The 15,428-nt window shown below is 47.7% G+C and overlaps 1 protein-coding gene across 1 annotated transcript in view; it reads left to right on the top strand.

Moving 5' to 3' along the window:
- Positions 1-638: 638 nt before the first annotated feature.
- plxnc1 (plexin C1) overlaps positions 639-15,428 on the top strand; it is a 343,692-nt gene continuing 328,902 nt past the window's right edge. Inside the window, exon 1 of the mRNA XM_072241163.1 lies at positions 639-1,739. Coding sequence (XP_072097264.1) covers positions 786-1,739 — 954 coding nt within the window. The 5' untranslated portion in view covers positions 639-785. The remainder of the gene's footprint in view (positions 1,740-15,428) is intronic.

Consider the following 15,428-nt stretch of genomic DNA (forward strand, 5'->3'; position numbering starts at 1 on the left):
ATGAGGGATAAACTGGTGGATGAGGGAAAGATGAAAGATGAGGAATGAAGTGGAGGGTGAGAGAGAGATGACGGAGATGAGGGATGAGGTGAGGGAGATGAGGGTGGGGAGGGCGAGGTGGAGTTTGAGAGATATGAGGGACAGGATGGAGGAAAGAGGAGAGGGAGGAGGGCAGAAAGAAGGGGAAGAGGTGTCAGTGTTACAGGTAACGAGGAGGTTTGTGAAATATTGAATAGAAAAAGCACAAGAACTCTTTATTATATGTATAAATTACCGAGCTCAGATGAAAGAATTCCAGACCGTTACAGGGAGCAAGTTCGGAATTCTGCTAAGATTTAAAAGCCAATCTGACAGAAGACGCAATTGAAGTGGATGAGATTGTAAGCCTAGATGGTGTAAATAGAAAGGCTCCATTTCCCACAGGGAGGGGCACAAACTAGTCGCATAAATGCAAAGAAGTCGGACAGGAGAAAAATATCGTCAGCCGACGGGAGCTGACTGCCAGAGACTGTGGTCTCGTTTAAACGGGTGCGGGGAAGAAAGGTGAGCCGGGTTCCGGACCGAGTGCGAAGTGGAGAGCATTTCTCCCACCCGCACCGACAGGCTGCGCTTCTGGGTGTAAAACTGAAGTAGCAGCAGGAAATTCAAACGGAAAAGGAAGCGAGTACCACTGTCTCTGTAAGTTGTGGCACCGAGCGAGTTGGGAGCGCAGTCCATTGGAAGGAGTACTCGGGCTGTGCGCTACTCGCCTGCCTCTGCGCGGCTGTGCGTTAAATCCGGCGTCCATGTATCGTCCAAAGGGGTTTCGCCTCTGTCTCCTGCTCCTGAACAGTCTCCATGCCTTATCTGCGGAGCCGAGCTACCGGTTTGAGACTGACACCAGTAACATCGCAGTGAGCGCCAGCGACGGCGGCAGGGTGTATGTGGCCACCGACAACTCTCTGTACCAGTTCAACCGGAGCCTGGCGCTGGAGATGAGGGTGAGCACCGGGCCGCGGTTGGACGGGCCGTGTGCGCAGAGCGCAGACTGCTGCGTCCCCTGGAGGAACACCACCAACGTGAACAGGATCCTGGTGGTGGACGAGAAGAACAAACATCTGCTCACCTGTGGAACGGTAAGGGGGGGTGCCTGCGAGTTGCGTCAACTGGGCAACATCAGCGACTTCAAGGAGGACATTATGGGCCGAGTGGCCACGCAAGATCTCCGAGCCTCCACCGTCGCTTTCCCAGTCAAAATCGGTGGAAAGTCTTACGTGCTGACGGCCGTCACGGCCACCGGCGAGGGTAGCAAGTTTGTCCCCAAAAGCTGCGTGGACAATAGCAGTTACTACGCGATAGAGAAAACGCAGGTCTTTCTGAGATTACTGGAGGGATCGGACTTTCTTTATTATGACATCAATTTTGAAGAACCGATTGCCTCTCTTCCGCCTTCCGTGGAGCACCAATTTGTCCAGGGTTTCTTTTGGAGCAACCGTTTCTACATTTCGCTCAATACCAACCCCTCCGGCCCCCAGATTTTCTTCGCGGAAGCTCCTCTGTTACGGTCCGACGCTGTGGTCAATGTATCCTGCCGACTGACCGGGAATGGAAATCTTCAGGTTCTATCATCCGCCCATATCCGGACCCCTCTCTCCCAGTCCTTCATGGCTGTAGTCTTCTCTCGGCAGAAACGAACCCAGCACAATGCCCTCTGCATTTACAACTTGGAGCAGCTTAGCCGATACAAAGGCGCAGAGAAGGTAAGTTTGCTCTTGGTCATAATTTAACCCAGGTCCCACGGTTAACATGTCGAATTAAGGGCAAATAAATCACTAAAACGGAGTATTTCCTTGGCGTACACCAGCATTTGTCAAATAAATTTCCTGAATCCCAAGAGCACTCTGCTCATTTGAGCAGTGAGACCTGATGGACCGGTCAAGTGTGAGTAAATGGACAACAGATTAGCAGGCAGGCTTCGCGATAAAATCAGCTCACTAACTCACTGCAGAGACCCACATTAATGGTCCAAGATTACGGCCACTAGACCATGCGACAGAGTGCAGAATTAGGGCATTCGTCCCATCGAGTCTGCTTTGCCATTCCATTGTGACTGATTTATTTTCTCTATCAACCTCGTTCTCCTGCCTTCTCCCCTTTGATACCCTGACTAATCAAGAACCAATCAACCTGTTTTAAATAGACCCTATGATTTAGCCTCTGCTTCTGTCTGTGGCAACGAATTCAAATCTTGGTTGGGCGCTGAGGAATTTAACTTGATTTAATTAAATCAGGACTATCAACAGAGACGTTAATACTTGGTCATTATTTGGACCCGCTGTGGCACTGTGATTTCACTGATTTAATTAGGAGAGAGAAAAGGGGAAGTTTTAGTTCTGGGCCCTGTGAAGATTGTGAAACTTACAGGCAAAATAAGGAAGTTTTTTACAGAACCAAGAATGCAAGGCAGCAGAAAACCTGGTTCAGCGTGGAAGGGGCTGGAGTGACATGAAAAAAAATTAGGAAGGCAATGAGGGTGCAAGAGAAATGTTAGAGGGCACATAAAAGAGACCGTCAGGCCTTGGAAGGAGAGGGGATTAGAGGGATGGTGCTGGTAAAAACAAAATGAGAGAATGCACTCACACAATCTTTTTCCTGTAACTGGGAAAGCTAACTGTTTCATATTGTTTAACAGAAGCAGAAGTTTTGATTTACAGGGAGCTCAGGCTAAAACAATATAAAATTCATTAGGATAAAGCGTATAAGACGATGAGAGGCATTGATCGTGTGAATAGTCAGAGGCTTTTTCGCATGGTTGGCACAAGAGGACACAGGTTTAAGGTGCTGGGGAGTAGGTACAGAGGAGATGTCAGGGTAAGTTTTTTACTCAGAGAGTGGTGAGTGCATGGAATGGGCTGCCGGCAATGGTGGTGGAGGCAGATACGATAGGGTCTTTTAAGAGACATTTAGATAGGTACATGGAGCTTAGAAAAATAGGGGGCTGTAGAGTAAGCCCAGTAAGGTAGGGACATGTTCGGCACAAAAGGCCTGTATGGTGCTGTAGGTTTTCTATATTTCTATGTTTCTAAAGCTAGAATTCCCTGTACAGTTCTCGTCACTAAAATTCAGGAAGGACTGAAAGCACCACATGAGACAGTTTGTGAGAATTTTGCCAAGATTAATGAATGCTGGTTTGGCAGAAAAAGACAATTAGACTAATACAGTTTGCCTTCCAACACAGCTACTGAGGGGAGAACTTCCTGAGTAATGAGAGGCCCAGACAGTATGTACAGGAGGGACTGAGTTCCCTCAGCAGGGAGGTCTATCAAAGTGGGCATCAAACTAAATTAATTGGTGGCAGTTGTTCCCAACCGTCCCAGAGGTTCCACCTCACCCCTCCACTGAAAATTCGGAGTAAGGATATTAAAGTCCAGAAACTGGGTTTGAATTTTAATGCTAAGAAGAGGCTCACACTTAGGAACAGTGTGTAGAAGAGGATACATAGGTGTGTTTAAGAAGGATAGAAAAGATTAATTTGTTCATTATGTCTGTGTCATATGATGTGTGTGATCATGGTCTTTCCATGACCATGATTGTTCTTGGCAAACTTTTCTATAGAAACAGTTTGCCATTGCCTCCTTCTGGGCAGTGTCTTTACAAGCTGGGTGACTACAACCATTATCAATACTCTTCCGAGATTGCATGCCTGCTGTCAGTTGTCACATGACCGGACTTGTGATATACACCAGCTGCTCCTATGGCTTCATGTGACCCTGATCGACAGAGGTGGAGGGCTAAGCAGGTGCTACACCTTGTCCAAGAGTGACCCGCAGGCTGCAGAGGGAAGGAGTGCCTCACACCTCCTTTGGTCAAGATGTGTCTCCACCCCACCGCTCCAGAAAAGGTAGTGAAGATATAATTGAGTTCAACATTCAGTGTCCTTTTGCAAGAAATGCTGAACTGAACCTTCATCTCCTATTTCAGGGATATATTAGATCTCACAGCATAATTGGAGGGGAGTTTTTATTACGAGTGTCCCAGACAATACTTCTCCCACAGCAAAAGCCATTAACAGAGACGTGGTGCTTTCTTTGGCTTAGGAGTGCCTTGATTTTACTAGACAGAAATATTGAAGGACATCAGCAGTCTCCCAGGTCAAAACATTTACAAGTTCCAATTTGTCTTCAGAATCTGAATCTCAATCAGATTTAATATCACTGACATGTCATGAAATTTGTTGTTGTTTTATTGCAGCAGTACAGCACAACACATATAAACACTATAAATTATGGTAAGAAATATTGTATCTATAATAAAATAAATAGGGCATAAAGAGAGCAAACACAGTGAGGTAGTGCTCATGGGTTCATTATCCAGTCAGAAATCTAATGGCAGAAGGAAAAGGTTGTTCCTAAAACATTGAGTGTGTGTCTTCAGCCTCCTGTACCTCCTCTCTGATGGTAGTGATGTTCTGGGTGATGGGGGTCCTGAATGATGGATGCTTCCTTTCTGAGGTATCACCTTTTGAGGGTCTCCTTGGTGCTGGGGAGGTTCGTGCCCATGATGGAGCTGGCTGAGTTTGCAAACTTCTGCAGCCTTTTCTGATCTTGTGCAGTGGCCCCTCCAAACCAGTTGGTGATACAATCAGAATGGTTTCTATGGTACATCTGTAGAAATTTACTAGCGTCATTGTGACATACCAATCTCTTCAAACATGTGATGAGATATAGCCACTGGCATATTTACTCCACATTCTTTTCTGAGAAGATGTGGAAATGTTTGGATTTGAATATCAGTGCAGTCAGGACTTATCTCTGCAGCAGTGGCAGAATATCTGTAAATCATAGAATGGATGGAAGGACATTCCAAAGGATGGCACAATAGGTAGCGCTTAGCGCAGCACACCAGCTTTAAGATTGAGGTTCCACTCTTACCACTTTCTGTTAGGAGTTTTATGTGTTTGTGTGGGATTTCTCCAATACTCCAGTTTCCTCCTACATGCCAAAAATGTACGGGTCTCGGACAGACAGCCCTGATGAAGAGTCTTGGCCCAAAATGGCGACACTTGCAGTCTGCCTTCAGCAAGTCCCTGGTGTAAGTGACACATTTTACTGTATGTTTGGATGTTTCGATGTACATGTGACTAATAAATCCAATATCTAATCTCTCTCTCAGTTCACCAAAAAGTCCATGCAGCTCTATACTAAAACAATTCAGCTCGTCCCACGTCCCTGTCCTCTCTCCGGAGCTCGGTAACATTTTCTTTCAGGTAACAATTCAGTTGCTCTTTGGTTGCCAGGCTGGAATCTGCCTCCACTGGATTATCCCCTGGCAGTTCACTACGGATCCTCAGTTTTCACTCTGTAAAATATCTTACTTGCTATGATTTGTGGTTCAACTACCAATCACTATCATTCTACACCCTCTAGCTTGTGACTTCTCCACCAATGGGAACAGTTTCTCTCTGTCAACTCTGTCTAAACACATCCTACTTTTAAATACTTCCATCTTGACCCCTTACCTTTGATTGCCCCTGTCCCCTCCAAATATTTTAGAAAAGACAGAGAAGCAGATAAAAGGGTTGGGATTGGTGAGGAGGGGAGTTTTGCTATTCATCAGGGATGATATCTTAGTGGTACTCAGAGTCTATATGAGTAGAGCTCAAAAATAAGAAAGAAGCAATCACTCTGGCATTATACCACAGAACCCCCTAATGGCCACCAAGAAACTGAGAAACAGATATGCAGATAGATTAGGGATGGGTGTAAAAACAACAGGGTCTTTGTAATGGGTGACCAACTTCCCTAATACAGACCGAGACCTCCTTAGTGCAAGGGCTTTAGATGGGATAGAATTTGTTAGGTGCATCTAGGAGGGTTTCTTAAATCAACCTTTAGAGGCCAGCAAAAGGAGGGGCCATATCAGACCCCTGGTGTTGGATAAAGAGCCTGGCCAGGTGTTTGAGAGTGGAAACAGTTAGGGAACTCTTTCAGTTTTAAGATATCTATAAATAAGGATAAGCATGGACCTTGTGGGAGAGTATTAAATTGAAACAGGGCAAATTGATAGAGCATCAGGCAGGAACTCAGGAAAGTTAATTGGGAACAGCTGTTTTTTGCTAAGATCACATTTGACATGTAGAGGGTGTTTAATAGCCCACGGCACAGATATGTTCCAGTAAGAAGAAAGGACAAGGATATTGAATGTTGAGGTTGTGAAATAGAAGATGTATGTCAGGTTTAGGATGCCAAAATCAAACAGAGCTGTTGAAAATTAAGAAGCCGGAAAATAACTCAAGGAGGTGAATTAGGAAAGCTAGGAAGGGCAATGAAAAGTCCTTGGCAAGTAGGATTAAAGACAATCCCAAGGCATTCTGTACATACATCAAGTGCCAGGAGAGCAACTAGGGAGCAGATAAGGCCACCTGAGGAATAAAGTAGGGGACATGTGCTTGGGATGTGGGTGAGGATAAATGCATTGCATCAGTATTTACAAAGGAAAGGCCATGGAGGGTAGGGGGATCAGTGTAGAGTGTGCTTATTTGACAGGGCATTTCAAGATAAAGAAGGAAATAGTATTGGATCTCTTGAAGAGCAATGAGGTGGATAAGTACCCAGGGCCTCATGCGATAAACCCCAGGTTATTGAGAAAGGCAAGAGATGAGATTGCTTGGGCCTTGACCGATATCCTTGTGTCTTCTCTAGCACAGAGAAGGTCCTAGAGGACTTGCAAGTCATGGCTTGGCTTCGCAAACGAAGATTTAGGAAGGGGGCTGCCCACATCTGCTTTAGGCTGGCTGGTGGCTGACGAGGCCCATATGGGACAGGCAGGTCCAGCCACAGCGGCTGCAAGGGAAATTCTGTTCTGGGTTCGGAGCTGCTGTGTCACGGTTCTTCCTCCTTCTCCTTTTGTCCTCAATGCCAGCCCTGCGTGCGTCCTCGAAGGAGGGGACAGACTGGTGAATGGTGTGTCGCCAGGCCTCACGATCGGAGGCTAGATTAGACCACTGGCGATGGTCAATGTGACAGGCACCAGGGGATTTCTTCAAAGAGTCCTTGTACCTCTTCCTCGGTGCCCCTCTGTCACGGTGGCCAGCGGAAAGTTTGCCGTACAGCACAATCTTGGGCAGGCAATGATCCTCCATCCTGGATGGTGGTCAGTACAATGGCTCTGTACATGCTGATCTTTGTGCCTTTCTTCAAATGCTTGTTGTTCCAGACACTTTTGTACAGCCTGCTGAATGTGCTGTTTGCCTTTGCCAGTCTGTTGTCAATCTCCTTGTTGATCTTGGCATCTGACGAGATGGTGCACCCCAGGTAGCTGAACTGGTGGACTGTCTTCAGCTCTACCTCACCGATGGTGATGCGGGGAGGGTGGTAATCTTCCTGAGGTGCGGGCTGATGGAGAACTTCTGTGTTCTTCAAGCTGACTTCCAGTCCGAAGAGCTCAGCAGCCTCTGCGGAGCAGGATGTTATACGCTGCAGGGCTGTCTCTGTGTGGGCAACCAGGGCAGCATCATCAGCGAAGAGTAGCTCTCGGATGAGTTGCTCCAATGTCCTGGTGTGGGACTGTAGTCGCCTCAGGTTGAACAGGCTGCCATCGGTGCGGTATCGGATGCAGACACTGTCCTCGTCATCAAGGTCTTCTGTGGCCCTTTCAAGCATCATGCTGAAGAAGATGGTGAAGACAGTTGGCACGAGGATGCAGCCTTGCTTTACTCCATTGCCTTTTGGGAAGGGTTCTGAGAGGTTATTGTTGTGTCTGACTTGGCCACTCTGATCCTCATGTAGCTGGATGACAATGCTTAGGAACTCAGGGGGTCATCCCAGTTGTTCCATGATTTGCCACAGACCTTCCCTGCTCATGGTGTCGAACGCTTTGGTAAGGCTGACAAACATCATGTACAATCCCTTGTTCTGTTCCCTACATTTCTCTTGGAGCTGCCCGAGAACGAATACCAGGTCAGTGGTGCTCCTGTTGGTTCTGAAGCCATACTGGCTCTCTGGGAGGTGTTCTTCTGAAATGATGGGCACCAATCTGTTCAGGAGTACTCTTGCGAGGATTTTTCCTGCGATAGAGAGCAGAGTTATCCCCTGGTAATTGGAGCAGTCGGACTTTTCCCCCTTGTTCTTATACAGGGTGATGATGACTGCATCACGGAGGTCCTGTGGTAGTTTACCTTGTTCCCAGCAGCAGACAAAGAACTTGTGGAGTTTGGTGTGTAGCACTGGGCCCCCATGCTTCCAAATCTCAGGTGGGATTCCATCAGCTCCCGCTGCCTTGCCACTTTTCAGCTGCTCTATGGCCTTGACTGTCTCTTCTAGGGTTGGAATCTTGTCCAGTTCTGTTTTCTCTGGCTGTTGTGGGATGTGATGAATTGTTGAGTCTTCGACGCTGAGGTTAGCACTGAAGAGAGTCTGGAAATGTTCCGACCACAGGTTCAGGATGGACACCTTGTCTGTGAAGAGCACCTGACCGTCTGCACTGTGCAAGGGACTCTGGACCTGGTGCGAAGAGCCGTACACCGCTCTCAGGGCTTCATAAAACACTCTGTAGTCACCGGTGTCTGCGCAAAGCTGAGTTCTCTTTGCAAGGTTGGTCCACCACACAATCTGAATCTCTCGAAACTTGCGCTGGAGGTTGCTGCATAGGAGGTGGAATGCTGCTTTCCTATCAGGACAAGACAGCTGAGCAAGGTGCACCAGCAATTCTTGGATCTCCTAGTTGTTTTCAAGGAACTAGTCCTTGTTCTTCTTTGTGGAAAACCCTAGGGCTTCTTCAGAGGTTTGCAAGATGGTGGTTTTTAGGTGTTCCCAAAGCACTTCTGGAGAGGAGTCTATAGGGAAACTGGGATTCTAAAGCCTTGACTGAAGATTCGTCTGAAAATCAGCTTTCACTTCAGCTGACTGGAGGCTGCCAACCTGAAACTTCTTCCTTGGAGCACCTCCTCTCCTTGGCTTGGGTTTGAAATGGAGACTGAGTTTGCAGCAGACAAGACAATGGTCCGTATGACACTCTGTGCTGGGCATCACTCGGGTGAGTAAGACACTCCAAAGGTCTCTCTGGCACACCAACATGTAGTCTATGAGGTGCCAATGTTTGGACTGAGGATGCATCCAGGTTGTCTTCAGACTGTCTTTCTGCTGAAAAATGGTGCTAGTGATGGTGAGTTGCTGCTCCATGCAAAACTCTAACAGAAGGCACCCATGTTTGCCAAGTGCTCCTTTCCAGGCTTCTGAATCTTGGCCGACTCTGGTATTGAAGACACCAAGGATGAAGACCTTGTTGTCTGCAGGGGCGTTCCGTACGAGGTTGAGCAAATCAGTGTAAAACTTGTCCTTTTCTGTAGGATACACTTGAAGAGTGGGGGCGTAAACACTGAAGAGTGTGGTGTGCTGCTTGGTTCGAAGTGGGAGGCGCATGGAGATGGTGTGGTCGGAGCGATCAGTTGGCAATTTTTCAAGTTTGGAGGCAATGGAGTTCCTGACCATAAAACCAATGCCAGAAAGGCGTTTCAGTCTCTGGCTTGCCTGACCAGTAGAGGGTGTAGCCGGCGCCATGTTCTTGAACGTTATCTTCCTCTGGGAAGCGGACTTCACTGAGGGCAGCGATGTCAACATTCAGTCTTGAAAGTTCATGCGCAACTAGAGCGGATCATCATTCTGGGCGACCACTGTCTGCTGTATCGAGCATGGTTCTGATGTTCCAGCATGCGAGCTTTAGTCCTTACACTGCTTGTGAGGCAGGTGTACACCTTTTCTTTTTTGTTGTTGTTCAACCGCATTTGAGGATGCCTGTTGAACGCGGCTAGCCAACTGGGGGAAATGGAAACGAGCTTTGGTTAGGCTCCCTTTTCTAGGTCCCTCTCCGTGTGGAGCAAGCAGTGCTGTCCCTAGAGAAGGCTGCTTGGTCATTCAGGGTGCTGCCGAATGATATCGTCATCTTCGGGGTCAACATCAGACGACCCATACACCTGAACCGCCTGCATGCAGGATCGGAACTGCGGCTTCCAGCGTCATCTTCCACCTGCCGTTTTCGCCCCTTTCCCATCGCTGCAGGGCTTGACGAATGGTCGGGGAGGATGGTCGTAGACGTGGACGTGTCCTTCGGCCTGCGCAATGGTATTTTAGGTGGAGTGCAGTGTGTGTGGTACTGGCCCCACCCTTTACACCCAGGGTTCATCTGCCATAGCCTAGCAAGCTGGGACGGTGACAGCGAGGTCCTCGGGTTGTAGAAGTTACTTCAGAGTGTCCTTCTCCGAGATGGATGGCCTGGCAAGGGTAACAGGCCCCACCTGCCCGGGTTTGGATTCAGAGTTGTCCTTCTCCTAGACTGGCTGCCAACCAAGGCTAACGAGCCCAGCCTACCCAACCAGTTATACTGCCGGACACTCGGTCGTGCCATGACGTAGCAAGCTCGGTGGAAACAGGGGGCACCGACGAAAAGGTGTTGCTATGGACGCAGTAATGTAGGAGGGGCCATTTGCAGTGGCCTACTGACTAGCAGGCCAGACAGTGACCACGCGGTGATCACTACACCGGGAAAGGAGAGGCGATGTATTGCACGTACACTTTCCCTGGGTGAGCGGGACGTCAGGCAAGTACCTAATTTTGTTCCAGTATTCAGTAAGGGAAAGGGGGATAATTCTGGGAACTATAGACTGTTGGGTCTCATGTCAGTGTTTGGAAAGATACTGGAGAGAATTCTAAGGATAGAAGTAATGAGCATTTGGAAAACCATTGGCTAATTAGGGAGATCCCGTGTGGCTTTGTGCAGGGCAAGTTGTGTTTTATAACTTGTTTGAGTTTTTTGAGGAGGTAATGAAGGTAGAGCTGTGGATGTTGTCTACATTGATGTTTGAGAAGATCCCTCATGGGAGGTCTGCAGAAGATTACGAGTCATGGGATTGTTGGTGAATTGGCCATCTGGATTCAGAACTTGCTTGCCCATAGAAGTCTGAGGGTAGTGGTTGATAGGACTCATTCTAGCTGGAGGTCAATGACTAGTGATGTTCTACAGTGATCTACACTGAGGTCTCAGCTGTATGTGATATATATATCAATGACCTGGTTGAAAATGTAGATGTCTGAGTTAGTAAGTTTACAGATCATGGACAGATTGGTGGTGGTGTGGGTAACAGAGAAGACTGAGAAAGGATACAGTGGTTTAAAGATCAATTGTCTATTTATTTATTTAGGGATACAGTGCAGAATAGACCTTACCAGCCCAATGAGCCACACTGCCCAACAGCCCACTGATTAACCCTAGCCTGATCATGGAACAATTTACAATGACCAATTACCTAGTTAACTGGTACGTCTTTGGACTGTGGGAGGACAGTAGAGAGCCAGAGAAAACCCACGTATACAGGGGAAGAAGGTGCAAACCTTCTTACAGGGGACTCTGGAATTGAACTCTGAACTCTGATATAATAGCACCATGCTCTCTGCTATGCTAACGTGGGCAATATAGGCAGAGAAGTGAAACATAAGATAACTGATTGCATAAGTAATCACCTCCTCCCCCACCCCCTTTAATATGACACACCCAATCATCACTTGTGCAGCCAATGGGTTTTGGAAGTCACATGATTAGTTAAATGGAGATCTATTTTTGGAGACCTGTGTGCAATCAAGGTGTTTCAATTGATTGTAGTAAAAATACACCTGTATTTGGAAGGTCCAACTGCTGTTGAGTCAGTATCCTTGCCAAACGTACATCATGCAGGTAAAAGAACACTTCAAGCAACTCTGCAAAAAGGTTATTGAAAAGCACAAGTCAGGAGATAGATACAAGAAAACTTCCGAGTCACTAAATACCCCTTGGAGTACAGTTAAGTCGATCATCAAGAAATGGAAAGAATATGACACAGCTGTAAATCTGCCTAGAGCAGGCTGCCCTCAAAAACTGAGTGACCACCTCGTGCAAGTAGAGGACGAGTGAGGGAGGCCACCAAGAGACCTATGACAACTCTGGAGGAGTTACAAGATTCAGTGGCTGAGATGGGAGAGACTGCACATACAACAACTGTTTATCAGGTGCTTCACCAGTCGCAGCTTTATGGGAGAGTGACAATACGTGCAAGAAATAGAATGATACGTGCAGGAAATAGAGTGATAGGTGCAGGATATAGAATGATAGGTACATTATGTAGGCAGAAGGGATTAGTTTAGTCAGGGATTTTGATGACTATTTTAATTAGTTGGGCACAACATCATGGACCAAAAGGCCTGTTACTGTTCTATGTTCTATGAAGGGCAGCACAGTAGTGTAGTCGTTAGCATAATGTGTTACATTACCCGCGACCGGAGTTCAATTCCTGCCACGGCCTGTAAGGAGTTTACACATTCACCCTGTGACTGTATGGGTTTCCTCTGGGTGCTCCAGTTTCCGCCAACAGTCCAAAGACCTACTGTTTGGTAGGTTAATTGGTCATTGTAAATTCTCCCGTGATTAGGCTAGGATTAAATCAGGGGATTGCTGGGCAGCATGGCTCAAAGGGCCGAAGGGCCTGTTGTGCGCTGTATCTCAATAAATAAATAAATAAATAAATAAATAATTCTGACTCTCTTGTTCAGGGACTGGCCCTGGACCCACAGTGGGGTGGGAGAGAGGTATTTGGGGTTGCTAGAGGCCACATGCACAGGCATATGACCCCAAGTTATTCTGTGCTTCTGTGCAATTACCGCTAGAAAAGAGCTCTAGAAAATTACAAGAGTGCCAGAAAGGAGCTCAGGAATGAAATTAGGAGAGTGAGAGGGGCCCATGAGAAAGCCTTGGCGAGCAGGATTAAGGAAAACCCCAAGGCATTCTACAAGTATGTGAAGAGCAAGAGGATGAGCCATGTGAGAATAGGACCAATCAGGAGTGAGAGTGGAAACGTGTGCATGGAGCTGGAGGAGGTAGCAGAGGTACTTAATGAATACTTTGCTTCAGTATTCACCAGTGAAAAGGACCTTGGGAATTGTGGGGATGACTTAAAGCGGACTGAAATACTTGAGTGTATAGACGTTAAGAAAGAGGATGCGCTGGAGCTTTTGAAAGGTATTAAGTTAGATAAGTCGCCAGGACCGGACGAGATATACCCTAGGCTACTGTGGGAAATGAGGGAGGAGATTGCTGAACCTCTGGCAATGATCTTTGCATCATCAACAGGGTTGAGTGATTGGGAAGTACCAGAGAATTGGAAGGTAGTAAACATTGCTCCCTTGTTCAAGAAAGGGAGTAGAGATAACCGAGGAAATTATAGACCAGTGAATCTTATTTCAGTGTTGGGCAAGTTGATGGAGAAGATCCTGAGAGGTGGGATTTATGAGCATTTGGAGAGGCATAATCTGATTAGGGATAGTCAGCATGGCTTTCTCAAGGGCAGATCGTGCCTTACAAACCTGACTGAATTCTTTGAGGATGTAACAAAACACATTGATGAAGGTAAAGCAGTGGATGTACTGTATATGGCTTTCAGTTTCATAAGGCATTTCAAATGGTTCCCCATCATTCAGAAAGTAATGAGGTATGGGATCCAAGGAGACCATGCTTTGTGGATCCAGAAGGCAAATGGTGATTGTGTAATCCTGACAAAGGGTCTCGGTGTGAAACATCGGCTGTACCTCCTCCTATAGATGCTGCCTGGCCTGCTGCGTTCAACAGCAACTTTGATCTGTGTTGCTTGAATTTCCAGCATCTGCAGAATTCCTCGTGTTGGTGATTGTGGATGGTTTGTATTCTGCATGGAGCACAGTGACCAGTGGTGTTCTGCAAGGATCTGTTCTGGGACCCCTGCTCTTTGTGATTTTTATAAATGACCTGGATGAGGAAGTAGAATGATGGGTTAGTAAATTTGCAGATAATACAAAAGTTGGGGGTGTTGACCATCCAGGTCATGCTCTCATCATCAGGGACTCCCATCATACAGATAACTCTCTCATCATCAGGGACTCCCACCATTCAGGTAACTCTCTCATCATCAGGGACTACCACCATCCAGGTCATGCTCTCATCATCAGGGACTACCACCATCCAGGTCATGCTCTCATCATCAGGGACTACCACCGTCCAGGTCATTCTGACATCATCAGGGACTACCAACATCCAGGTCATGCTCTCAGCGTCAGGGACTCCCACCATCCAGGTCACACTCTCATCATCAGGGACTCCCACCATCCAGGTCATGCTCTCAACATCAGGGACTCCCACCATCCAGTTCATGCTCTCATCATCAGGGACTCCCACCAGCCAGGTCATAACCTCATGATCAGGGACTACCACCATCCAGGTCATGCTCCCATCATCAGGGACTACCAACATCCAGGTCATGCTCTCATCATCAGGGACTAACACCATCCAGGACATGCTCCCATCATTAGGGACTCCCACCATCCAGGTCACACTCTCATCATCAGGGACTCCCACCATTCAGTTCATGCACTCATCATCAGGGACTCCCACCATCCAGGTCACACTCTCATCATCAGGGAGTCCCACCATCCAGGTCATGCTCTCATCATCAGGGACTCCCACCATCCAGGTCATGCTCTCATCATCAGGAACTCCCACCATCCAGGTCACACTCTCATCGTCAGGGAGTCCCACCATCCAGGTCATACTCTCATCATCAGGGACTCGCACCATCCAGTTCATGCTCTTATCATCAGGGACTCCCACCATCCAGGTCACACTCTCATCATCAGGGACTCCCACCATCCAGGTCATGCTCTCATCATCAGGGACTAACACCATCCAGGACATGCTCCCATCATTAGGGACTCCCACCATCCAGGTCACACTATCATCATAAGGGACTCCCACCATCCAGGTCATGCTCCCATCATCAGGGACTCCCACCATCCAGGACACACACTCATCGTCAGGGAGTCCCACCATCCAGGTCATACTCTCCTCATCAGGGACTCCCACCATCCAGTTCATGCTCTTATCATCAGGGACTCCCACCATCCAGGTCATGCTATCATCATCAGGGACTAACACCATCCAGGACATGCTCCCATCATTAGGGACTCCCACCATCCAGGTCACACTATCATCATCAGGGACTCCCACCATCCAGGTCATGCTCCCATCATCAGGGACTCCCACTATACAGGTGACGCTCTCATCGTCAGGGTCTCCCTCCATCCATCTCATGCTCTCATCATCAGGGGCTCCCACCATTCAGTTCATGCTCTCAGCATCAGGGACTCCCACCATCCAGGTCACGATCTCATCATCAGGGACTCCCACCATCCAGGTCATGCTCTCATCATCAAGGACTCCCACCATCCAGGTCACACTCTCATCATCAGGAACTCCCACCATCCAGGTCATGCTCCCATCATCAGGAAATCCCACCATCCAGGTCAAGCTCTCATCATCAGGGACTCCCAACATTCAGGTCCTGCTCCCATCATTAGGGACTCCCACCATCCAGGTCACGCTCTCATCGTCAGGGACTC

Source organism: Mobula birostris, chromosome 23, assembly GCF_030028105.1.
Source record: "Mobula birostris isolate sMobBir1 chromosome 23, sMobBir1.hap1, whole genome shotgun sequence".
Classification (NCBI taxonomy): Eukaryota; Metazoa; Chordata; class Chondrichthyes; order Myliobatiformes; family Myliobatidae; genus Mobula; species Mobula birostris.